Here is a 26,839-nt window from a genome sequence, read left to right as displayed (position 1 = left end):
GTGTCGGATCATATATGCAAGAGGTCCATGTTCCCCAGTCATAAGAAGTCCACTGGAGTGAATTGAGCCTTTATGGCTATTAACTATGTTAATAAATTCTGTCCTTTCTAGTTTCTTTCAGTATTTTAAGGAGCCAAAGTTATGAATAAGTCAGCCCTGATACCTTACATCTTCGATGTCCTTTGGAGACAAAATACGTTTATATTAGCAGAAGAAAAAACTTAGAAATATGTTCCCACCAACCATGAAAATCCATTTACTACGAGAGCACACTGTACCTCCATAATTCATTATTGAACGATGTTTATTTAAAGCCTGGTAGGTGATCGACTCTGGAATAGGTATTGGGTTACCATTTAAAAATAAAAATCTGCCATCTTAGTTTTTCTGATTCACATGATCACTAGTAGCAAGCATTATGAAGTCTACCAGGATGGAACTGAGACAGGAGACAGAGTAAAACAGTTTTAAGACCTTGCAGCTTCGAGGTTTTTCTAATGTTTTGACACTTCCCATCTCCTAAATGTTTAGCTGTATATAGTATGTGTCTGAAGAAGGCAATGGCACCCCACTCCAGTACTCTTGCCTGGAAAACCATGGACAAAGGAGCCTGGTAGGCTGCAGTCCATGGGGTGGCTAAGAGTCGGAAATGACTGAGCATCTTCACTTTTACTTTTCATTTTCAAGCATTGGAGAAGGAAATGGCAATCCACTCCAGTGTTCTTGCCTGGAGAATCCCAGGGACAGGGGAGCCTGCTAGGCTGCCGTCTATGGGGTTGCACAGAGTAGGACATGACTGAAGCGACTTAGCAGCAGCAGTATGTGTCTAAATGGATAGTTATCACACCACTGGGGTGTTGAGGAGAGAACACCCCGGATGCCCGAGTGCTTGGATGGTGCTGCCTTTTGAGCCAGAGTTCTGTGGACCCGGCTTAGCCCATGCCTTCTTGCTGTGCACTGCTCCAAGAGTGCTAGGGCTGGGTGCGCTGCCTTCTTTGAGACTGTGAGGTTATTCAGGGAGATTGTTATTATTCAGGGATGACAGATCATCACAACCTCCTGTATCCTAGGTGCTGGAGCTATAATGATGAATAATATAAAACTCTTACCATCAGGGAACTCAGATTAAATGGCTTTTTAAAAAAAAAAAAAAATCCTCAATATAAGCACAATTTTTTAAAATGGCATAATGATTAAATGTAATAGAATAAATAATAATAAATTGAGTATTGAATATATTCTTCCTTTGAAAACATTGGCCAAAAATGAAGAAATAATCTTTTCACTTTAAAAGTTACATTTCTTGTTGGGACTTACCTGGCGGTTCAGTGGTGAAGGCTCCCTACTTCCAATGCAGGAGGCTCAGGTTTGATCCCTGGTCCAGGAACTAAGATCCCACATTCTGCATGGCGTGGCCAAAAAACATTTTTTTTAGTAAATAAAAATTTAAACGTTATTTTCCTGTTAATGTTCCTAAGTAATGTTGGTACATTCTACATGGAACAACCACTATGTGAAATTAAGATATTTGCTAAAATGCATGCTGGTCACTGTCTTAACTCTTAGAAATGAAAACTATTTCCAAATTCTTATAATGAATTTTTTTTTACAAATAATATTTTAAAAATTTTATACAGTTTCATGTATAGAATTATTTTGACAGATACAAGTATAATCACTTCAAAAGGCTTTACATATTTGTAAGAAATAAGAAACCATATGCCATCTTGCAGAAGCCTCGATTTGGAAGAACGTGGCTCTCAGCCAGCAATTAATTAAACCACTCTTGTTTTGACCATGTTGTGGTGTGTATAGGTGTGAAATTTTCTGTCTTTAGCAAATAGGAATATTCCTGTGTATCCATGATAGTTATTAGGAAAAGCAGTTAACTTCTGGTGTTATTCTCCTACAAGGTAATGGAAATTTTAAGTACAAGTATTTGAAGCCCAAGAAGAATGGGGAAAATTTGGGGGATAAAGTGAAAATATGAATTTGGCACTGGATAGCTGACAAGTGACTCCTGTCACTTTGGTTCCTTAAAAATTTCCTCATTGTTATCAGGAAGATGGAAGCTGAGCATCTGTAGAGTCTGTTGCTAGAGAATACAGGATGAGAAAAGCTCACTTAATTATCTGGTGTGTGTAGTGGGATACCCTGTTGTCAAAAAGAGAGAATAATTACCCTGACCAATCAATTTCCTGAATTTCTCCTGAATCCAATTCAGATATCCTTAAATTATCTTCAAATACAGATCTTCTCTGGTATCAGATTGTAGGGGCTCAGTTAGGCTACTCAGGCTTCCTCTCCTCACGTGACTTCACTTGCTTCTCATTAGAGCAGAATTAACTTTTTAGTCAGGATATAGTAGTTAAACAGAGTTATGGGCTTGGGTCTAAAGATCGCAATCAGGGAAGGCTGGCCTCAACAGAGAGCTTCCTTTCACCCATTTTGACCATTGTCACTGCTTCCCCTCATTCATCCTCATCGCTGTTGATCTTAGCGAGAGACCCAGAGACACCATTGCCCTGCTTACAAATAAGGTTTTATGTTTGATCTTTTCATTTTGTAAAAGATAAAGCACCTCAGTCTTAAAAGGGTGCTTTCTCCTTTTAATGAACAGCAGAGACTCTGGGAATTTCAAAAGCGCTATAATGTTTTGTTCGTATGATAAAAAGGACTCACAGCATAGAGGGTGATCCAAATACTTGTTTCTTTCTCTTAATGGAAAATTAGTTCCCTAAGGTTAAACATGATTAAACTGTAGAAATCTTCTGTGTTTTATTCTAGTCCCTAACAAATAAAACCAAACTCCACATGTATTTTGGAGTGGCTTTCTGAGCCCTGGCCTTAGCAGTTGAGTTTCTCGTTTACAGTAAGTACTGGTAGCAATTACCAGTACCCTGGGTGCCTACACGCACCATCCACACACCCTGAGGTACACTGTTAATAGTCTGGTGCTTATCTTTATCTTTGGAAAGAGGGAAAACATATCGAAGTGCTTTGCAAATAATGTAGGTGGGTGCAATACAGAGAGGATTAACCATCTAGCATTTTCAGTGGCTTAATTAAGCTCTGGCGAAGAGCCAGGATCAGTAGAAAATGGGACAGCCGCAGAAACCAGTGGGTTTCAGCATCTTGGCAGGGTCTGGTGCACTCAGCAACCGTCTGTGCGTGTGCCTACCTGTTGTGGGAAAGAGAGGCCGTCCAGACGAGGGACAGAGCACCGGGCGCTTTCCCGTCCAGCTTTCCTGTTGTAATTTGTCTCTTTGAAAGAGAGCAGGGGTACCTGTGATCCAGACAGTAGTGGTTCACTTCATGCCATGCAGGGAGGGGCTGCTTTAAACCCCCGAGGAAAGCCCGTCTTCTCTCTGAGGCTGCACCGTATGGAAAGAGGTCTTCCCTGTGGCTCAGGATGTTGTCAGGATTTGAGGTTTGGGAATGGTCCCTGGGGAGCTTTGGAAGGGTTGAGAAGTTTCAATCCACCGATGTTTATTTAGCCTCAGTGCTTTTTCAAGAAAAGAAAGTTTATAAGAGTCCTGTTGTCATTATTAATGATAAAATCAACATCTATCACAAGGTTATGAGCCTTTGAAATAAGATATTATCAGTGTGAGTTTTAAAACATATACACTGGTTTTGTGAAGTGTCCAAAACTAAAAGACTGAGGATTTTAATTAAATACTTTCACTTCTCTTTCTGGCTAAAATAAATTGATTTGCTGTTTGATGATTCATAACTCAAGTTTTTAAAGCTTCTATAGTAAACTTCCTTTTGTACCAAGAATCCGTATAGTAAACTTATTTCTTTCTGCCATAAAAAATTTCTGGGTGAATTTTCAGTTAGGGGAAACCACTTCACATTAGAAACCTCCTTCTGTCCCATTTATTTAGTGTCATACTGTTTAATCTTTCAGGATGAAATTCAGCTTTAAAAAACTGTGACTCCAACAAACATGTAAATTTAAAATCTTGAGGATCTTAGAAAAAGCTGTGTTATGTCATTTTACTTAGAAAAGTCACTTTTCCTATGATTATTACAAATAGATACAATGCCTCCCTGGAATAACAGTTCCATTTTTTATTTGTTTTATACTCTTTTGTATAACAAAGATCTCAGCCTGTGACCTGCTCTTGAAGCATTATTTATATAGTGCTATTTCACCATCATAAGAAAATTAGTATTTTAGAATTGATTTGGTCTTACAATTAAAGTCAGATTAACAAAAGACTATCATTAATTCAGTAATCTTTGCTGCAGATAAAATAACATAATCCTATATACTCTAATGTTTATAAGCTGACAGGGGAAAACAGAAAAGAATTTCATTTTGAAATCTGTTGTGTAACTTCAGCTGTAAAAAGGCTATTGCCATTGTCTATATCACATGTTCATTTTGGTACTTAGTTGTAGATGGGCTTGTATTATTTATTTAACTCTCCAGACTAGGTTGTAACCCCATATTATTTTTTAAGGCAGTGTTGTACAAAGGCTTACAGTGAGCCCTTATTAACTGCAGTTGTGTAATTTGCTTGATTCAAGTGAGTTGAGCAGATCCAAACTAGTATTGGTATACTTAGGGGTTAAATTTGAAACATTTCTTACAAGATCGAGGAAAAATTCACCCTGACCCTTTATACCAGCAGAATCCCATGTCTGTAGTTTTGAGCATGTGTCACGTTTATGAGTGTTTTAGCTGTGTGGACGGAGTGGAAGAGCAGGGCAGCTGCCGTTCTCTGTGTCACTTTGTGCTGATACACACCCATCAACCAAGTCTCTGAACTCCCATTTGCATTAAGGAGAAACCCAACAAAATCAACTTAGTGACTGTTCTTTGTGTGTGTGTGTGTAAATGTCTTTCATTGCTGTACCAATCAAAATTAGCAATAAAAATTAAGTAGGCTTTGAGTTCCTCTGAATCTCAACCTTTTCTCCTTCTCTCAGCGATCTCTTTTTATATTATGCTCTCTGGGGGAGATTTGCAAAAGTGATGATAACATGTTTCTCTTCTAGCTCTTTATTTTGCAAACATTGCAAAAGATAAAGATGTCGTAATAATACAACATGGATGAACCCCCAAAACATTATGCTACATGATACAAACCAGTCACAGAAGACCACATTATTGTATCATTTTGTTTTTATGAAATGAGCAGAATAGGCAAATCCATAGAAACAGAAAGTAGATTTGTCACTGCCAGGGGCCAAGAGAGGGATAAGTGGTAAGCGGCTGCTAATAAGCGCAGGGCTTCTCTTTGGGGTGATAAAAATGTTCTTAGATTAGATTGGTGGCCATAGTGGCTCAACTCTGTGAAAATACTAAAAGTCACTGAATTGTATACTTTAAATGGGTAAATTTTATGTATGAATTCGCTCAATAAAGCTCTTTTTAAAAACTAGTCATAGAAAATACTGTAGATAAAAATTAATATTCTTTGCATAATAGATAAACTCTCCCAAATTATACTACTTTAGCATAGTAAATAAAAGTTGTATGTAAACTAAACCATTAGCCTAGCTTGATTTTAATATCTTGTAATAATACCCACAATATAGAAGTTAATCAATACAGTCCTGAAAGTTGACTATTAGTTAGACCTTGTGGTTTTTTGGACCATATTATCAGCAGAGTTAAAATACAATTCATTCAGCAAATATTTGTTGAATTTCTACTATATTCTGGGTATAGTCTACATGTTTAAAAGATAGACATGACCAAAAGTATAGTTTCTGCCCTCCGGAGTCTCACCATTGGGAGAGTGGACAGACAAAAGCATAAGCACACTGACATGAGTCAGTGTCATACTTGACATCCTAGAGTGGCTTTGGGGGATGCTGTATCTGCTTCAATGCATGAGGGAAGTTTCTTTGAGAACAGGAGTTTGGTCTAATTGGAGGAAAAAGACAATGGACCAGGGAGATGAGGGTTTCTAGGAGATGAAGTGAATGGCTCGTGACAAGGCCTAGGGATGAGGGGAAAACAAAACAAGCCCAGACAATTCAGGAACTGCAAGTGGCCCAGGTTTGTCTCAGGTCAGAGTCCATGTGGTAGGAGCTGCCACCTGAGACCAGCAAGGCCAGAAAGGCAGGCAGGGTCCTAGTACCAAGGGCCTGATAGGCTTCACTAATTTCTCAAAAGAAGAGCTCTAAGAACTGTTCATTTCTTATTTAACAAATATATAATCACTCAAGTGCAGAAAGGAAGTATTCAGTTCAGCATTTCATTTTTTAGACCAAGAACCAGAGAACTTTGTTCAAACCAGGACTGACACCTAGAACTCTTTGATTCCCATTCCAACAGCTTTCATCCTTTATCACTTGCTTTTGGAAAATGAGAAGCTGAAAGGTTTTGTGGCACTCAGTAAATGCTAGCTATTCTTAATTTTCAGAAACATTTCTAATACTGTCCAGTAATAACTAAGAAATTGTGAAAAATTGTCATCTTCACCTATAGAAGGTCAACTTTACTCCTGTGCTTAGTTGCTCAGTCATGTCCAACTCTTTGCGACGCTATGGACTGTATCCCACCAGGCTCCTCTGCCCATGGGGATTCTCCAGGCAAGAATACTGGAGTGAGCTGCCATGCCCTCCACCAGGGGATCTTCCCAACCTAGTGATCGAACCCAGGTCTCCCGCATTGCAGGCTAATTCTTCACCAGCTGAGCCACCAGGGAATCCCAAGAATACTGACATGGGGAGCCTGGCCCTTCTCCAGGGGCTCTTCCCGACCCGGGAATCCAACCAAGTTCTCCTGCATTGCAGACAATTCTTTACCAGCTGAGCTACCAGGGAACCTTACTCAGAGAACAAATGTTTTGACCAAAACCTTTGTTTCGAAATTTGATAAGTCATAGTTTTATAAAGTATATAACTGTTTTTGTTTTAAGCCACTGAGTTTTGGAGTGGTATCTTGCAGAGAAAAAGATAACTGGCATAGATTCTAGTACCTGAAAGTAGAATACTGATATAAAAATAACCTAAAAATGTAGTTTTGGCTTTGGGACTAGGAAAAGGCAGTGGATTTAAGCTGTAAGAACCTTGACATGTTAGTAGGAGCCTAAAGGACTTTACAGAGACCATCAGTGAGGGCTTAGATGTTAGCAGAAGTTGAAGGAAAGGGATCTTTAATGTAAAGTGGAGGAAATTTAGCAACATAATCACAATAGTATGGAAGATTGAAAATGTACCTAAGAAACTAGATGATCTAGCTAAAGAACTTTCCAGACAGAGGTTAAAGGTAATCCCTTGGCTTCTTCTACCATTTATAATAAAATGACAAGAGAGGAGACATAAACTAAAATACACGAAGTTAACTATGAATCAGCCAGGTTTTGCTGGGTTCAAAAAATTATTTTTTCATTCTCAGCCTATCGAGATAGTAGATGATTCTCAAAATAAGAAATGGGTTATGGGCCAAGGTGAAATCCAAGGGTGTTTTCAGGGAAACATGGTCTAAAGATGAAGTCAAGGATGTCACTGTAAAACCCTTTTCAAGACCTCAGAATGATTTAATCAGGTGGTATCTTATCAACCCTTTTAAACAGACAAAAGGTTCTCTTCAAATCTTATGGGTTTGCCTCACTTATCTTCTTTCATTAAATAGATTAAATAGAGCTTCTAATATTCTTAAGGACATTATTCTATAGCAGTTTTAAAGTAAAGGGCTATCTCAATAAGATTTGTGGTGTGTCTTTGCTTTGATCTAATGGAGTGACTTCTAGTATGGCTCACAGAAAACTCACAAAATGTTTAAGAGAATTGTATTGGAGGAGTCACTGCTGGCTTTGACTAAAAGGGACATAGACTGTCTAAAATGAAGAGGTGTTTGGACTCCTGGATTTCTAAGGGGAGGTACCAGGCTAAGAAAACTGCCATTCTTCTGTAAATGCAGGCTGGATTTTTTGAAAAAGGAAAGATAATTCAGAGGAACTAAGAATGCAGAGGGCAGAGAAGAGCCCTGGAGAGAGATTCCCAGATAGTGAGACTAAGCCCTAATCAAGCAAGTGGCAACACTGACTGATTTCAGAGTTGTTACAGTCTGCTGTGTGCCTCCTATTTCCCCTCTTTTTAGAACAGAGGGTTCAGAGCAGTTACCTTAGGCTTGTCCCACCACTGTTTGCGGGGTGTTTATGTATAGGGTGTGATCTTTGTTTGTTTTCAGTTTATAGGGCTTCATATCAAGAGGACTGATTTTAAAGGTTCTGTTCCCATGAAACCCCGATAGTGGCATCTGTCTCATCTGCACCTGAGCTTGACTTAGATGACGAAACCTTGGACTTTGAGCCACAGCCTGGTTCTATTTTAATAAATGAGACTTGTGGAGATCTTGGGCATGGAATGGAAATAATCTGTGGGCAGCACTGGGCTATGGTGATTTGATACATCCACAGACTCTCTGATGCTCCTCCCACCTGGAGGTGGAGTCTAGTTCCATTCCTTTTGAATATAGGCTTGCCTTACAGTATTCACTTCTCACAAATAGGAGGCAGTGGAAGTGACTGAGGAAGTGACCTGACTTCTGAGGCTAGGTCATAAGGATCCTACCTCACTTTCTGCTTTTGAATTTAGCCACTATGCTGTGAGGGACCCCAGATCACATGGAGAAGCCAGAGGTAAGTATCCTGGGTGACAGCCCCAGCTAAGGTCCCAGCCATATGTAATGTCACATGCCATGCCTGGAAACCATGTGGGGAACCCTGGCTCAGAACTGCTGCCTAGTTCGAGGTTGGTAGGTTGCTTGGTCAGAGTGGTTATGAGTTTTGTTGTGTTTGGCATTTAATCTTTTTTTTTCTTTTTTCAATCTTTTAATTGAAGAATACCATGCATAAAGAAAAGTATACCAATCCTAAGTGTACAGATCAATAACTTATCCCAAAGTGAACATACATACGTAACCACTACCCAGTTTAAGGAATTTGCTATGCTATGCTTAGTTGCTCAGTCGTGCCTGACTCTCTGCGACCCCACGACTGCAACCCACCAGGCTCCTCTGTCCATGGAATTCTCCAAGCAAGAATACTGGAGTGGGTTGCCATGCCCTCCTCCAGCGGATCTTCCCAACCCAGGGCTTGAACCCGGGTCTCCTGTGTTGCAGACAGATTCTTTACTGTCTGAGCCACCACGGAAGCCCAGTTGAAGGAATAGGAAACCATTAATACTAGTACCTTAGGTGCCTCACATGTTCCCCCCACCCCACCCCACCAGTCGTCACCTCCTCTCCTCTCCACAGATCAGGCCTCTCCCGACATCTAATGCCAGAGATGAATTTGGCTGGTTTTTGCCTTTGTTTAAATGGAACCGGTGGAGGAGTACGTGGTTTTTGAGTCTGGCTTCTTTCGCTGGCCTGTTGAGATGACCGTGTTCCTGCATGTGACATGAGTGGAGTCGCTTTTGTTGCAGGACAGCAGTGTATTCATAGTAATGGAGTCGAAACCTCACTCTCCTCTGTGATAGCAGGAGAACTCCGCCCACCCCGTGTGTCATGCAGTATGCAAGCAGAGTGGTGGTGTAGTTTTTTTAAATCGAGAGACAGCGGCTGCAGCCTGCGGAGCGCGGGCAGCTGCTGCTCGATGTCTTGCACTGTGAGAGCACCTTTCTGACAGGTTCTCAGGCTCAAGTCTGAGGTCGGAACAGCACTAGGACGGAAACCCACTCTGCACTGACAGCTGTTCCGTTGTCAGCGCGCTGACTTCAGCCCCTTGGCTTCCAAGGAATGTTTAATTAGTTTTCTCACCACCAAAAGTTATCTCTAAGGAAGCTGGAATCATGTGTTTTAACTGGTTTGGGGGTTTTGCAGTCAGTTATGATTCCCTCCCCCCCCAAATCTGATGAGATTTTTGTCCCTAAAGCTCAGATGCTTTACCTAACACAGATTTATCGTTTTTCCAATTGTGAATGTCAGCATGGTGTCTTCTTTTTATTATTGTCCATGAATAGACCGTTTGCTGTGCAGACAGACCCAGGCAGCTCTCAGAAGATGCCTAACCATCTATTGTATTGAACAGCTGGCTCCCTGTAGAAGAGAAACTGCTCCTGGGAAAAAAAGGAACTCTGTAGAGGGTGTGGGACCCTTCCTTGTGTGGAGGACCCAGATGTATGGAGTAGGAGGACAGGGATGCCTCTGCTGGGGTGCTTTCCTTGATGATGGATTTGCTATGTGGAGCTGAGATTCCAGACCACTTGGATCTTGGTACTGGAATGTTCCATAGGAAGAACATTTCTACCTCTGCCCAAAAGCTCGTGTCATTCTCTTACCAGATAGAATACAGTGACATATCTAGTTTCAGTGGAAATATGTTCCTATTCTCTGTTTATGTGGTACCCAGCTTGGACTTCCCTGGCGGCTCAGGCAGTAAAGAATCTGCCTGCAATGCAGGGGACCTGGGTTCGATCCCTGGGTCAGGAGATCCCCTGGAGAAGGGAATGGCTATCCACTCCAGTATTCTTGCCTGGAGAATCCATGGACAGAGGAACCTGGTGGGCTATAGTCCATGGGGGTCACAAAGAGTCAGACATGACTGAGTGACTAACACTTTCACTTTTCACTGATGATGAGCTTGATTTTGGAAGGCCAAGATAGGAAGAGAAAGAAAATAGATTTAATAGAAAGTTAGCTTCTTTCTAATATACCGTGTTAAATCCATCATGATGATTCACCTGAATCTATAGGAATATAATTTTTTTCTATCTAGCTAGCTGTGATCTAGAAACCACAAGAATATTCTCACAAGTTTTGAAAGGGCGTGTTTTTGAATGGTTTAGTTTAAAATATGATCAGTGTAATACATAGAATTCACTCGGAGAAATAGGCAGTTCTTTTTCACAGTTGGTAAAATAGGTTCTATGAGGTCTGTATTGCTATCAAAGCTGTAGTATCTTACATATCAAAATGTCTTCAGCACTTAGACTGCTTCAGCTGCAATTAACGGAAAGTGCCACTCTGTCTTAAAACAATAAGGAAATGTATTAACTAACATCACAAGGAATCCAGAGGTAGGACAGTTGTAATTTAGTTGTGGTAAGTGCCCTGGGTCCTCCCCTTTGTCATTCTGTAGTCTAACTAGCTCTCCCCTCCATATAGGTTTGTACTCAGGTTGGTCTCTTTATGATTATAAAATAGTGGTGACGGTACAAATATCAAATCCAGAATTGACAGATTACACATGCAAAAAGGGAGTATCTCTTATGTCTCTTTTAAGAGTAAGAAAACCGTCCCAAAAGTTCCCCTGCAAATATTCCTCCTTCTGTTATTGGCTGGAATTTCAACATATGCCAAGATATGAAGCAGAATTAGTGGAAGAGACCACCATGACTGATTCAGACTTGTCAGGATCTGCTCGGGCTGGCTGCAAAATTTGCGAAATTCAGTACAGACTGAAAGTGTGATGCCCAAATCAGGAGCAGGGAAATTAATCTTCCCTTCCCATGGTCCCACAACCCTAATTCACCATGGGGGGCAACCCCAAAGGATTGCCACCTATATGCCATGGTGCCCAGGGGAACCTGGATTGCGGATGAGTGAGAGGCTCCTGGACTTGTGCCCAGTCCCCCCCCCCCCCCTCCTGGGTGGAGGGTGACAGTGGAGTGTGGGCTTTTCCTCACTAATTGTGGCCTGGAGGAGGAGAGCTGAGACCCTGCCCTAGGAAGGCAAGGCTACACGCAAGTCAAGGCTTGAAGACTTGAGTGCATGCACCATTGTTTCATCATATTTCACTTAAAAATACAAATGCAAAGGTCAATTTATTAAAATTTTCATGTCAAGGACCATAAAGCATCGCCCCAAACACAGGGCCTCCTTGTGCATGAGGCCCTGAGTGTCACACACTCATGAAACTAGCCAAGAGATCTCCGTGGGTGCCCACTCTCCACCACCTCATAATGATCACAATAGGAAGGCTTCCCAAGTGGCACTAGTATTAAAGAATCCACTTGCCCAGTGCAGGAGATGCCGGAGGTATGGGTTCGATCCCTGAGTCAGAAAGATCCCCTGCAGTAGGAAATGCAACCCTCGCCAGTATTCTTGCCTGAAAAATTCCACAGACAGAGGATCTTGGCGAGTTACAGTCCATGGGGGTCACGAAGAGTTGGACGGGAGTGAGAGACTGAGTGTGCATGCACATAGACTACCAAAACTAGACCAGAGTGTCCCAAGAAAAGAAAACTGCAGACAGTATCTCATGAATTTGGATGTAAAAATCCTTAAAATGCTAGCAATCCAAAAATAGCTTTTTAAAGGAGTCTTGACCCAAGTGTAGTTTTTTCTCTGGGAATGTAAGCTTTGCACAATCAGTGTAATTTATCATGTTATTAGAATAATATAATCAGCCATAGAGCATTTGACAAAATTCAACACACTTTCAATAGTAAACATTCAGCAAGCTAGGTATAGAAGTGAACTTCTTCAACTTAATACAGACATCTGTGAAAAACCTACAGGGCTTCCCCGGTGGCTCAGTGGTAAAGAATCCACCTGCAATGCAGGAGTCGACAGAGATGTAGGTTTGATCCCTGGGTTGGGAATATCCCCTGCAGGAGGACATAGCAACCTATTCCAGCATTCTTGCCTGGTGAATCCCATGGACAGAGGAGCCTGGTGGGCTGCAGTCCATAGGTCCAAACAGTCGTACACGACTGAAACGACTTAACACGCACTCATGAAAAACCTACAGCTAGGATCAAACTTGCTGATAAAGTTTTTTCTTTACTGTAAAAGTCACTGTAAAATTTAGAAATTATGTAAAAACAAAGAAAGAAGAAAATGAGTCATACCACTCGCAAGTGACTGTTGGAAATATAACAGTGTGTTGCAGTCTAAGGATTTGAATGATAATTTTAAAAGCTAGCTATAATTTTGGCAAATTGGTTCTCATCATATTAGATTTTGAACCTCCAAATGAATATTAAATTGGATTTCAGTTTAAAAAAAAGAAAAAAGTAAGACTCTTTTGGCTAGGAGGATTGTTTGTATTTTCAGTAGTAGGAAAGAACTTATGTTCCAACATCTATTCCTTCTTTCCGTCAAGCAAACACATATTAAGAGAGCAATCCAAGAATGCCACAGTGTAGTGTATCAAAACATGACTGTTGTCATAGAATTTTAAAGTTTTTTCTAGGTGGAGGAAAGGGTGAGATAAGCCCAGAAGAGAGGTACCAATTACTGCCATAGTCAAGGTGTGATTTAACTTTGACTTAATGATTTAACTTTGGGCAGTGGTATGTGCAGGTCAGGAAGCAACAGTTAGAACTGGACATGGAACAGCAGACTTGTTCCAAAGAGGAAAAGGAGTATGTAAAGGCTGTATATTGTCACCCTGCTTATTTAACTTATATGCAGAATACATCATGAAAATGCTGGGCTGGATGAAGCACAAGCTGGAATCAAGATTGCTGGGAGAAATATCAGTAACCTCAGATATGCAGATGACACTACCCTTATGGCAGAAAGTGAAGAGGAACTAAAGAGCCTCTTGATGAAAGTGAAAAAGGAGAGGGAAAATGTTGGCTTAAAGCTCAACATTCAGAAAACTAAGATCATGGCATCTGGTCCCATCACTTCATGGCAAATAGATGGGAAAACAGTGGAAACAGTGGCTGACTTTATTTTTCTGGGCTCCAAAATCACTGCAGATGGTAACTGCAGTGATGAAATTAAAAGACACTTGCTTCTTGGAAGAAAAGCTATGACCAAGCTAGACAGCATATTAAAAAGTAGAAACATTACTTTGCCAACAAAGGTCCATCTAATCAAGGCTATGGTTTTACCAGTAGTCATGTATGGGTGTGAGAATTTGACTATAAAGAAAGCTGAGCACTGAAGAATTGATGCTTTTGAAGTGTGGTGTTGGAGAAGACTCTTGAGAGTCCCTTGGACTGCAAGGAGATCCAACCAGTCCATCCTAAAGGAGATCAGTCCTGGGTGTTCATTGGAAGGACTGATGTTGAAGCTGAAACTCCAACCCTTTGGCCACCTGATGTGAAGAACTGACTTATTTGAAAAGACCCTGATGCTGGGAAAGATTGAAGGCAGGAGGAGAAGGGGGTGACAGAGGATGAGATGGTTGGATGTCATCACTGACTCAAGGGACATGAGTTTGAATAAACTCCGGGAGTTGGTGATGGACAGGGAAGCCTGGAGTGCTGCAGTCCATGGGGTTGCAAAGATTCAGACACGACTGAGCAACTGAACTGCACTGAACTGATTGGAGATGTAAGGCAAGAATGGGTTCATGAAATATTTAGACAGTATTAAGCCATGGAATTGATATTTAAAATTGAACATTTATGTCAAAAAGATTTTTTAGATTTCCATTTTAAGAACTTGTGTAAGCAAAATTTGGTCTTGAAATTGTATCAGACCTTTTTGGATTGGTTCCTAACACAAATTAGATTTAGTAGTTTTAGGAAGATTTCTCACTAATCTCTTTCACTCTTATTTTAAATTAGGGCTTTATAGTGTACTTTCCATCAAGGAAAGCATCTATGCCCACTTGATCCCTAGTCTCTTCTCATGAAAGAATGCCACAAGTTGATAAAATACTATTTATCCAGCCCCTATTTCTTAAATGCTTTTTATTTCCCAAATGGGACCCCATTTTTAATATTCATCATACTGGTTATAAGCCTCTGTATTCACCAGGAAAACCTTTTCTGTCAGTATGGTGATAAGCAAAAGGTCAGTTGTCCTCTTAAATACAGATGTTAGAGGCATTTACAGGGGCTACCTTTAGAATATGGTTTTTGGATTTTTTTTTTTAATGACTACAATTGACCATCCTCTGAAATGTATGTAAGTATAATTTTAAATATTTCAAAGTAAATTGCAGGCATCCTGATCAAGTATGGTATGCAATATTTTTATTGAAGTAAACATGTCTTCTAAAAAAGAAATCTAAATATCAGATCTGTTTATAAACTCTATGTAGACTTTAATCCATATGAAATGTATACAAAGTGGACCATTTTAATGAAACAGAAACACTCTTACAAATGTTAGTTCCCATCAAATTCTTGTCAATCTCAAAGTCAGTTGTACCCTGGGATGATTGTCAGATTATTTTGAAGCTTTATAACAGTGTTAATGTTAGAAAAATCTATTATTGTTTGTAACTCTTAAATTTTTGTATACAAATCTATAAGATCCTTTATTGCTTAATTTATTAAAATTAAAATAGAAATCAGTACTGTTTATGTAATAGTGAAGTTTTGCCTCTGTGCATAGAATGGTGAAGAATCTAAAATTTTAAATATAAAAAACCATGTAATATCCCAAAGAGAAAACAATTTGGAAATAGGATGTGTCATTGGTAGAAATTAGTAGTATTCATCCTTTCTTGGTCTCTTGTAGCTATTGTCACATAGCACACTCTACAGCAGTATGATGGGCAGGCAGCTGCCTACACTGCCATTGCCAGTACTAGAGATTTTTCTAGGCCTTCAGCACTCTTCTTTCATCTGTAAAGACAGGCAAGGCAGCTGTCTTTATGTATTGTTGTAGTGTTGGTTGGCATGGTTTGCTATGGCAGCTGCTAGCCTGACTTCACAGCTGGGGAAATAGCACTTGGTATTAACAACAAAATTTAACAGAAGTATGAAAAAGACAATTGGCAGGGGCTGGGTTGAGTCTTTTAATCTTAGATCTTGGCCAGTTCAAATGGAATAGGGCTATTGATTCCTCCAAAAATATAGATAATTAATGGAAAGAGAGTGAAGTAGTTTTAATTGAGTTTCTTGCTAGCCTTTTATTTTCCTCACAATCTACCCTTCCTGAGTTATTTAGGACAGGGACATATACAACTGTTTGTTTTATTCAAAAGTCGGTCCACATATTCAAAATTGCTTTTATCTATAGACAGCACATGAGGTTTTATCTTAGGTTAGCCATAGTTATAATGACTTGTTAGAAACTTTAAAAATACTAATTTTTAAAGTATTTTTAAAACAATCTTAAGACCATCTTAATTAACTTTATATGATAGTGGTCTAGTGTTGCCCAGAGATGAGTTTTGATGAAGTCAGTGAATACACTGGTATTCTTGTGAACGGTTGGGTAAATTCACATTGACCCATAACAACTCTGACTCCAGGCCTAGAAGTACTGGTCCTCTCGGCTTTGTTCACAGAAATTTTATGAAAGAAATTAGTGTCACAGAACCAGATGGATACAAACATTGCCTGGAATTGGTCGTTTAGCCAGAAATTTGGGGATAATTCCGGGATTTTGAGACTCATCTTCAAAATCCCAGAAATGTCACGCCCTCACTTTGAGCAGAATCAGTTCTTGAACCCGAGCCATCCTGCGGTAGCTGCAAAGCACAGTTTATGCTGTTGAAAATGTATGGCTCTCTTGAAATTGTGACTTTACCTTTACCCATCTTCCAAGTGTATCGCTTCCTTAGGTGCAGCCTGGCCTGGCCGGGGGAGTCAGTGTAATCTCTATCACCATCTCCTTACCCATGTCTCTACGGGATTAGAAGACCGACCCTGAACCTCCTCAAGCAAATCAAAATGTTCTCATTTTTACCCAGATAAAATTTTTTAAATACGTTTGTTTATTTGAGTGTGTCTCAGGTCTTAGCTGCAACTCGCATGATTTTCTCAGGCTTCTCTGGGTGTGCGGACTTGGTTGCACCTGGCATGTGTTACCCCCAGATTTTAAGGTCACCATTCTCAGACATCTTGTCCCCTCAGTAAGAAATTCTGTGTGCACTAGGGAGTCTTAAGTCAAGTCTCAGACCTCCAGGTGCTTTATCTGATGTAGCTTCCTTACTAACCTTTTCAACAAATTTTCTTGCCATCTGACCACATTAATCCAAGTTAAATGCATATACTATGCTTTTCCTTCTTCCATAGCAATGGTCAAAGTAATTAGCATGAGCATGAACATGAAATACATTTTTCACCTTAATCCCTTTTGCCCTGCTGTCCAGTACTCAATTTATAAATTCTTGTGATGGATGGTATAATGGAAGATATATCTATCTTCTCTTTAGATCTGAATAAATTGTTGACACTTTTCTCCTTCTTTTGCAAGTAACACTGAACTTAACTTTTCAACGTTTAAAACCAAACTTCTCAAATTCATTTTCAGCTCATTAGTTGATGCCAGCTAATTTTGACTTTAATGAAAAAATTGAACCTAAAATCTTGAAGGAGCTGTATTTCAGGCTCCTGTTGATTTAGGATGGCTGTATACAGCCTTTTGATTTAGGAGGACCAAGGGCAGGAGGTTTGACTGGGTGACTTCTCAGAGCCTCAAGAATGTAAATTTTATACTATATTTAGTTTGTTCTGTTCTGCAGATACCTTTCTTAATCAGTAATGGCTTAGTGTGGGGAACTTAGTGTCAGCTTCGTGTGAGTATTGAACATCTCTGGGTTTGAGATTGTACAAACACAACAACCATGACCTACTGTATAGCACAGGGAACTCAATTCAATATACTATAATAACTTATAGTGGAAAAGAATGTAAAAAAGAACATATATATATATATATACACACACACACATATAACTAAATAGATATATTAGCTATATATATATAGCTGAATATGTATATATATAAAAATGAATCACTTTGCTGTACACCTGAAACTAATACAGTATTGTAAATCAACTATACTTCAATAAAATTTTTTTTTTAATTATACAAATGCAAAAAAAATTATACAAATGCAAGGATGTGGAGAATATTAGTTATATCTTTGTGCCATTTGGAGCATCTTTCAGAGGGAGCAAATAGATCAAGATGTTACATTCCCACATTTGGAATTAAGAAAGGACTGGAATAGTTGAGCTTTTCATAGATTTCTCCAAATGATTAAATTTATAAAGCAGCAACCAGCGATTGATTATATGTCTTACTTTTTCTAGAGACACCTATTTTTCTAATGTTTTACTAATCTAACATTTTAATTTTATATTTAAGCATAGGATTATATCATTGATTTCTTTACTAGTAGGGGAAAAGGAATAACACATATTCACAAATGATGGTTTCTTTTCAGGTATTTCAACACCTCGGTCCAAAAAATCATGAAATACAAACAATGTTACCTGCTTCATTGCATTTTTCTCGTGTGAGAAAACTTTCAACAAATCTTTCTACCCAGGGATACTATAGATTGTACTGTCAATGCGTTCCTCCACTTCTTTTGTCCAGTACAATACACCTCCTTTTCCCTTTCTTTGAGAGTGGTGGTAGAATTTCACCTACTGTTTAAAATGTAGATGATGCATTGTTGGGGCAAGTTGGCTTTGAAAAAAGTAGTTTAAATCTGAGTGAATTATCACCTAGGTTGTACTTGTACCTAGACAAGCAACCCGATACTGTGGGAAAGCTACACGCCACCTTTGGAGATGGTGAAAAAATCAAGATTCTGCTGTATAGTTTCTTTTTTTCTTTTTTCTCTTTGTTTTTTAATTTTTTTTAATTATGAAAGTATGATAACACATTTACAGGAGATTTGGAAAATACAGAACAAAGTTATGGATAGTTCCACTATATATCACAATTATTTTGTAAGTAATTAAGATTTGTAGTTGGAATTTCAATATCAAACTTTCAAAAATAAAAGAATGAGGGGACATATGTCTATCTATGACTGATTCATGTTGATGTGTCACAGAAAACAATAAAATTCTGGAAAGCAATTATCCGTCAATTAGAAAATAACTAAATTTATAAAAAATTAATAGAATAAATATACAGGAAAATAGAAGGATATAGTTCTGCTGTGTAGTTTCTTTGGCTGTGAAATAAAGTCAGGGCTTCTTAACCATTTGCCTGTTGTTCTTTCCAAATTTATAGTATGCACCCCATCCTACAAGACTGATTTCAAAAGCAAAATTTATAAGAAAAACTTCAAAATTCACTAATCTAGAATAAGACTCCGATAATGATAGCTCTTCAGAACAAAGCAGAGAACCTGAAAATAATGTGGAATTCTGAAAACAGTGGCCATAGAACTTCTGTGTTAAAACCTGATATCTTCTTATTAGACATTTTCTGCTCAATATGTAATCCCTTAATTTTACCCCAAATGTAAAGAATCAGAACATCTGGGGATGAGGCTCAGAAATCCACCTTTAACACATCCCTCAGCTACTTCAAGTGCTCATTCCAAATGAATGTTTGTATAATTCCAATGCTTGTAAAGAGCTTCACCAACCTTCATTAACCTGTATTCCTTAGTAAGATTTTTTTTTTTGGTTTCTCAGCTAAGAGGAGATCAGAAGTGGTTTACAAAAACTAAATGGGAAACTGAGGCAAGTACCAAGTCATCTTAATGATGACTGAGACCATGTTGGGCTTTTTTTAAGTTTTACCTCTTATAACATTGCTTGTACAATAAAATTTTAAATGCATTATATACTCAGTGACCTAAAAAAGGCAAGGAATTATGTATATTTTAGGCAACTCTGACTAGGTACACATTCTGCTTCAAAATCACCATGTATCTACTCAATACTCAATAATGGCCTAAAAAAAGAGAGAGAGAGTGTGGGTTCATGTGTATGTATGACTGATTCACTTTGCTGTACCCCTAGCACTAACACAACATTGTAAATCACCTATTCTCCAATAAAAATGTAATAACTAAATAAAATTATCATGCAGGCAAAGTGTTAACAGATTAACAAAATGATAAATGGCCGACTGATGACTTGGATGATATTTGATTGCTTGACTGTATCATGATGAGGCTTTAGGAATCAATAAGCCCCTCGGCAAGTAGTGACTTTGACATGTGTAAGAATGTGGTGTGACCCCAACAGGTATTTTATTCCAGTGTAAGCAAAATTGTCCTGAAGGGAAGGATGAAAATCATTCGTGAAACCAGGCGGCTGAATCTAGTCTTAAGAAATTCATAGAGAAACTCTGCCCTAATCTTTCAATAAATGTCTCAAACTATGATTGCTAATGCCTATCAACAGAAACTAGAAGCGGAAGTAGTAGCCACTACAGACATCTTGCCACCCTCCTCCCCTTTCCCACGGGCAGAGAATGCCCACGCATGGATTTTATGTTGAATGTTTGGTTTCACTTAATATTCCCAAATGTATGTAAAGATTAATTTTGTTTCTTTTTCATTTGTTTATGTGATCAAATCAAAATTCCCTGAACAGAAAACCCATTTTTATCTGTTAGTTACAGCTTCTCTGGATGTCAGGTTAGAACTTGACAGTCTGCTGTGCCTTTTTGACAGATTTGCAAAAAAAAGAGAAAGAGGGAAAAAAAGATTATTGTCAAGTTACTTATAAATTCTCATGTCAAACATGTGGTTTGGATCCAACTTGTGGTATAACAAATGGACTTTGCCAGTGTCTTGAGGAGAGGGAAAACACTGGCAACAAGTAAGGTATCTTTGATCTGATGCTGTCACTGCTGAAACTTCAACCATAAGGGGTCCTACAATTTCAGCATTCAATCAATCAATTTCTCTTGACATGATAACTTGGTAAAAAGAGCACTGACTGGGACTTTCCTGGCGGCCAGGAGTTAAGACTCCATACTTCCAATGCAAGGGTTTAATTTTACTTCTGAATGTATTTGATCATATATTAGTGAACATAATTTTACTTATGAACTTTAATTTTACTTATGAACATATTTGGTCATATACTAGTGAACGTAAAGAAAAGATGGACAAGTTAGCATATAGAATAATAATGCTTTAAAAACATCCCATGAACTCTGTGTCCAGTGAGAGGAAATCCAGATCACAAAGCAGGACGCTTTTTATTGCTTTTCCAGTGATGGCTTTTAAATACCACGTAGTAAACTGGTGTCAATTAATAGAGTACAGCTCTGCCTGTCTCATTTCTTTAACAGCTGCTTTGCAAACACTTTTTTTTATGTATGGCCATTTTAGCAGTTAACTTTATTTTTTTTTTCAAAAGAAATACATAGATGATTGTAGCATAAAACTAATTTATAGAGTTTGTCATAGAAAAAGAATGATGTAACTCAAAGGATAAAGCTCACACGTTGTCTGCTTTCAGAACTCACAGATCTTCTCTTTGTAGCTTTCTGGCTCCTGTGCAAGATGTCAGAGGAGAGTAAACATATTAAATATAAAGTAGCAGAAATTTCCTTTTATCGTGTTAGAATAAAACTGGAAAGTCACTTCCTTATTAATCTAGTTTTGTAGTATAAGTTAAGACAGGTAGAAAAAAAAATGCTCTCCATATTGTCTTTGAATTAAAGACTAAAAAGCTTCATTATTTTCTGTTTATTCCATTTCTGTCAATAAGCACACACACATAAATTATAGTTGTTTGTTTATGTTGTTTTAATCTACTAAAATTAGAGATACATTTCACATGTACTGGTCTTTTAGGCTCTGAAATCAATGACAGCTCTATCTATCTTCATTAAACTTTTTGAGCTACAATTGTTATGATTGCCAACTTCTACTTAAAGTGGTAAATCTAAGATTTTTCCATTCTCAATCTGAAATTATTGTACAGATTCCCTGTTTGTTTCTTGATACTGCTTTCATGTGAAATTTTTCATGATTTTCAATGGAACAGGTTTTTGAAAACCTGGGAAAATGCTAATGTATCTTTGAGAAGAAATGAATGACCCTTTATTTTTAATGATAATAAATTAAAATTTGCCATCAATTCTAAGAAGAAATAATTCAGGGACTTTTTTCTGGTTTAAAACTAAAGGGATGTTTATTATAAAATAGAGAAATTTATTTTTACATCACCATGAAAAAATACTGTTAACATTTTTTATTCTTCCTAAGCAGGCATACATTTTTTAAAAGGTGGATTGCCATTACGTATCATATTTTATAACCTGCTATTTTCACGTAACTATGCAATAAATTTTTTCAACTATGCCATGAATTATATATTCCCTTAAACTTTGTTGTTCTTGGTTGTATAGTACTTCTCAGATATATCATAATTTATTTAACAAAGCCTCTATAATTGGATATTAATCTGTTTCTAAATTGTTTCTATTTTAAATAAAGCTACAGTAGACATCTGGATGCCTGTCTTCTCACTTGGTTTGGATAAAATCCAAAAAGTGAAATTGCTGGGCCAGTTGGTATAAATACTCATAGTGCCAAATTGCTCTCTGGAAGGGTAGTACTAATTTAAAATGCCCACTGTTCCCTTCCTTTGCAAACCTGTGTACTCTGGTTTTTAATATTAGTCATATTGATAGCAAAAGTACCAGATTTGATTTGTGTCTGTTTGATGACTAATGAAATTGAGCATTTTTTCTCTTTTGTTTGGGGAGCAGATAGAAGTTGTTGGTTTATAATATGTAATTTGTCTCTAGTAAATTCCTAGTCATATTCTTTGTGCAGTTGTATCTTGGTGTGCCTTAATTTCTTTTACTTTTTTAAGCCCAAATATTTATTTGAGGTGAAATATAGTAGGAAAAACATAATAGAAAAGTCTTTCTTTGGCATGAAACATCAAAATGTAATCTTTTATGGAAATAATAGCTTTGTTGTAAGCTTTTTTGTTGTACTGTTCTACAAGGAACATTGGTTTATGAGTTTTTTTATTCTCATGAGTATATTACCATTTTTTAGTGTTTTTTTTTCACTCTGTAAATATAAATGAAGTTCTAGAATATTCTTAGAATTGAATATGTTCTTTCTGTTACTATACCTTTAAGGATCTTTATCTTTAAAGTCAATACTCTTCAGGTGATCACAAGTCTAAACTCGTAGGGAATCGGGGCTTGGACTTAAAATAATGTGCTTTCGGGATTTAGACTTAAAGTTAGGGTAAATGGCAGATGTAGTTGTTTGTCACTTTAAACAAACAAACAAGTAAATAAAAGGAACGAGGAAGGGAATGAAAGACCATTTCCTTACCAGCAATCACACGGTTTATTGTCTAGGAAATAAAAAAGAAGAAAACAGAAAGTAAGAAAAAGAAACAAGAAAAGAGCCGGTTTTGTGTGCTGTGGAGCACACAGCTGTTCCACTTGGCAGCCACACAGGACGAGGCAGGATCAGGGTCTGTGCAGACGTAGGATGTGAGGCTTCTTTGTTGGAGACAAAGTGTTGCCTGTGGTGGGAGTTGCGGCAGTGATGGGAAAGTATCGTAATGTATTGTTGGATTACTGTGATTTTCAATAGAGACAGTACATTAAAGTAACTTTGTGGGCAGTGGATTGTTCCAGCCAAGCCTGGCTAATAACACGCTCATCTTGGCAAACTCTGTTGAAAAGGTAGAGCTGGCGTAGGTTTGTGGTCATGGAGCCTGTCCCTTACTTGGGCATCAGAATTCCTCTTGCAAGCACTAGTTTTTAACAACCAATTTGTTTCACATCACCCCACAAAAGAGTTTGTGAATGTAAAGTTAGAACTGTAGCCAACTTTTCAAATGGAACTCTTCCGTTTTTGGATAATTACTAAACTAGTCTGTTTCTGAATTGTTGTAGAAAATATCTTTTTAATTGAGTTGCTTCTTCTCAACCCACTGGATCATTTGGGGTGAGCTTTTGTTACAAAATAGAAGGTGCATGGCTTACATGTTTTACATTTTAGCAATCTCTTTGTGTATAACTAGAGTGTGTTTTTGTTTAAACATAAATACTACATTGTGAAATGCATGGACCATGTGTTTTAAATCTAATCATTAGAAAGCAAAAGTGAGTATTTAATTTGCTTGCCAGTGTTTTCTGTCTTGATTTTCCACATGGTTTGCCTGAAATAGAATGATTACCTTAGATGTTAACTGTATTTTAAGGTTAACATTTAAACTTGAAGGATTGATAATTGAATTTTTTGTTGTTGTTCCTTCCTTCCCCCTGTTTATGTTAAATATCATATTGGGTGAGTTTTTATGAACTTTTAATTGATTGTATAAAATCTGAATGAGAAGGGAAAGGAAATTTTTTTAAAGTAGTAAAGACTAGTACCTTTAAGAAACCGCTAATTAAATAGGGTTGTTGAATGAGAGATTGAACTAGTGTGTACATGAAGGTGTGTACATGGAGATTCAACTTGTATGTTCATAGACTTTGACAGAACCATAGATGCCTACATAGTCAACTCTTTCGGCAAAAATCATCAACTCTCTTTTGAAGACCCAGAGAAATTAACCAGGAATATTCTCTTTGTGAATGAGGTGTCAGAACCTGATTGTAACACTCTTAATTCTCATATCTTAGTCCTCTCTTGTACATCCTTCAGTCTCATCAAATCAAAGAATGTTCATTTACTATTCTCGAACAATTCATCAGATATGTTTTTTACCTTCAAGAAACATAAGCATACACTCATTAAAACTTATTGATAATGAAAGACTTAATAATTTAAGATAATATTAGAAGCTGTATCTCGAAGCAGTACTTGAAAGGCCAAAGGAACTGTGCAACCAATAATTATTCTTGAAACTCAGTAAAAGAATATATGTCTTCAGGCTGAGAGTGTCCAAGGAAAATCTTTTTCATAGAAGTTGAGTTTTGAGGTAGGTCTGGATTTTCTTGTCTGCCTCACTGGTGAATTCCCACTCATTCTCTAAAATTTAACATAACTTTCAGTTCTTTTCCTTACAGGTTTCCTGACGTTTTTTCCCCTAAGAGGATTCTCTGCATTCATATATACTACCTCTAGCATGGACTTCCCTGGTGGCTGAGATGGTAAAACGTCTGCCTACAATGCGGGAGACCTGGGTTCGATCCCTGGGTTGGGGAGATCCTCTGGAGAAAGAAATGGCCTCTAACCTCTAGTGTAGTGTTCCACATTTCATTGTAGGGCCAAGGATGAGGTATGGGCAGATGGGGAAGAGGGATAGTTTAGGGAAAGGAAGCAGGAAAAAGGAAATCCTCATGGTAGATCAATTACCCAAGCACATTGACCCACTTTGAGCTAATATAAAGTGGCTTAGCAGTAAAGCAGAGAAGGCAATGGCACCCCACTCCAGTCCTCTTGCCTGGAAAACCCCATGGACGGAGGAGCCTGGTGGGCTGCAGTCCATGGGGTCGCAAAGAGTCAGACACGACTGAGCAACCTCACTTTCACTTTTCACTTTTATGCATTGGAGAAGGAAATGGCAACCCACTCCAGTGTTCTTGCCTGGAAAATCCCAGGGATGGGGTCGCACAGAGTCGGACATGACTGAAGTGACTTAGCAGTAGCAGTAGCAGTAAAGAATCCTGTAATGCGGGAAGCACGGGTCCTATCCCTGGGTCGGGAAGATCCCCTGCAGAAGGAAATGGCAACCCACTCTGGTATACTTGCCTCGAAAATCCCATGAACAGAGGAGCCTGGTGGACTGCAGTGTATGGGATCGCAAAAGAGTCGGACACAACTGAGCAAATAAACAGTAAAACTTCTTGAGATCACAGATTTATTCTTCATATCCTGAATATCTCTGTGGCATATAATGGCAATAAATATGTTTCAAATAAGTTGAACATTTGCATGTACTCACACAAATAAGAATTCATAATAACACATTGTTATGTACCGAACTGTCTTCCCCCAATTCATATTTTGAAGCCCCAATTCCCATTATGACTATATAGGGCCTATGAGGAGGTAATAAAGGTTACGTGAGGTCAGGATGAGGCTAAGGCATTAAGGTTTAGGTGGGGTTGGTATCCAGTGGGATTGGTGTCCTTATAAAAGTGTTAGGGGAAACACACTGACTGAAACTGCCCACCCTGGCCAGGCACCATAGTAACTATGAATATTTGCGTGAGTTATTTTACAACAGGAGATTCTAGTAAGGAACGTGGAACAAACAAGCCACCACCAATCCGAAGAGTTCAGGAAAGGTCAAAAGGAAACCCCACGTGTCCTACCACTTCCCAGAATCCTTCTCACTAGCACCTGTCTTGGCTGAGGAATGCATGTGCCACCAGGAAGGACCCTGAATCAGAGTGATTGGCCAGACAACCCAAAAACTAATCCCATCACCATAAAACCTGGGACTGTGAGCCATGTGGCAGAGCAGTCCTCCTGGGTTCTCTTGCCTACCTGTTCTCTTCTCCACCTGGACACCGCTTCCCAGTAAAGTCTCTTGCTTTGTCAGTATGTGTTTCTCCTCAGACAGTTCATTTCCAAGTGTTAGACAGGAGTGCCATTTTGGGCCCTGGAAGGGGTCCCCCTTCCCGCAACAAAAGGAGGGGGAGAAACGAGAGTCCTCTCTTGCTGTGTGCAAAAGCCCAGCAGTCTACAAGCTGAGAGAGAGTCTCTTCCAGAGGCCAGATCAGCCAGAACCTTGACCTTGGACTTCAGGCCTCCAGAACTGTGAGAAAATGAATTCCTGATGTTTAAACACCCAGTTTTGTTACAGCAGCCCAAACACACTAGTATGCACTTCCGTAAACAAATGTAGGAGCAGACATTGTTTTAGGAAATCTCAGAAGCCATGCCTCCCCAGATCCCACCATACATCTCTGAAAACTTCATAAGAATCCGACTCCATTTCCAAGGCAGTTTGCCAGCCTATTGGACCTTGCAGCCAGGCTCTGCCAATTATAACAGGAAGTAGGTGACTCTGCACTGGGTAAATTGTTTGTTAAAACAAGAAGAATACAAGCGGTGTATTAAAAGGTTCAGCCAAGTTCTACTGTGATCCTGGATGAAGTGTAATCAAGACACGCAGCTTTATCAGTAGGATTAGATCTTTGAGCCTGGATTGTGGTGTGCCAACACAGGTATATCTGTGCAACACCCTTGCCCACGGATAAGTTCCTACTTAGCACTTCAGCCCTCCAGACCCAGCGTCTTTCCATTCTCATCTCCTACAATTCACTTTCTGAAGAGTAGCCAGAATGATCTTAAAAACAAATTTGATGGTGCATTTCCCCAAACCCTTTCCACTGGCGTCTGAGGCACGATGGGTGGCCTGCC

The 26,839-nt window shown here is 38.7% G+C and overlaps 1 protein-coding gene across 2 annotated transcripts in view; it reads left to right on the top strand.

Moving 5' to 3' along the window:
- MRPS28 (mitochondrial ribosomal protein S28) overlaps positions 1–26,839 on the top strand; it is a 92,300-nt gene that overhangs the window by 48,001 nt on the left and 17,460 nt on the right. Inside the window, exon 3 of one of the 2 annotated variants that reach the window (XM_070477206.1) lies at positions 24,535–24,618. The exons of the other annotated variant lie outside the window; for it this stretch is intronic. Within the exon in view, the coding sequence (XP_070333307.1) occupies positions 24,535–24,592 (58 nt within the window). The 3' untranslated portion in view covers positions 24,593–24,618. The remainder of the gene's footprint in view (positions 1–24,534; positions 24,619–26,839) is intronic. 2 annotated transcript variants of the gene reach the window in all.

Source organism: Odocoileus virginianus, chromosome 15 (assembly GCF_023699985.2).
Source record: "Odocoileus virginianus isolate 20LAN1187 ecotype Illinois chromosome 15, Ovbor_1.2, whole genome shotgun sequence".
In the NCBI taxonomy this organism is placed as follows: Eukaryota; Metazoa; Chordata; class Mammalia; order Artiodactyla; family Cervidae; genus Odocoileus; species Odocoileus virginianus.
The sequence above is the reverse complement of the archived record's forward strand: the minus strand, read 5'-3'. Positions and strand labels throughout refer to the sequence as shown.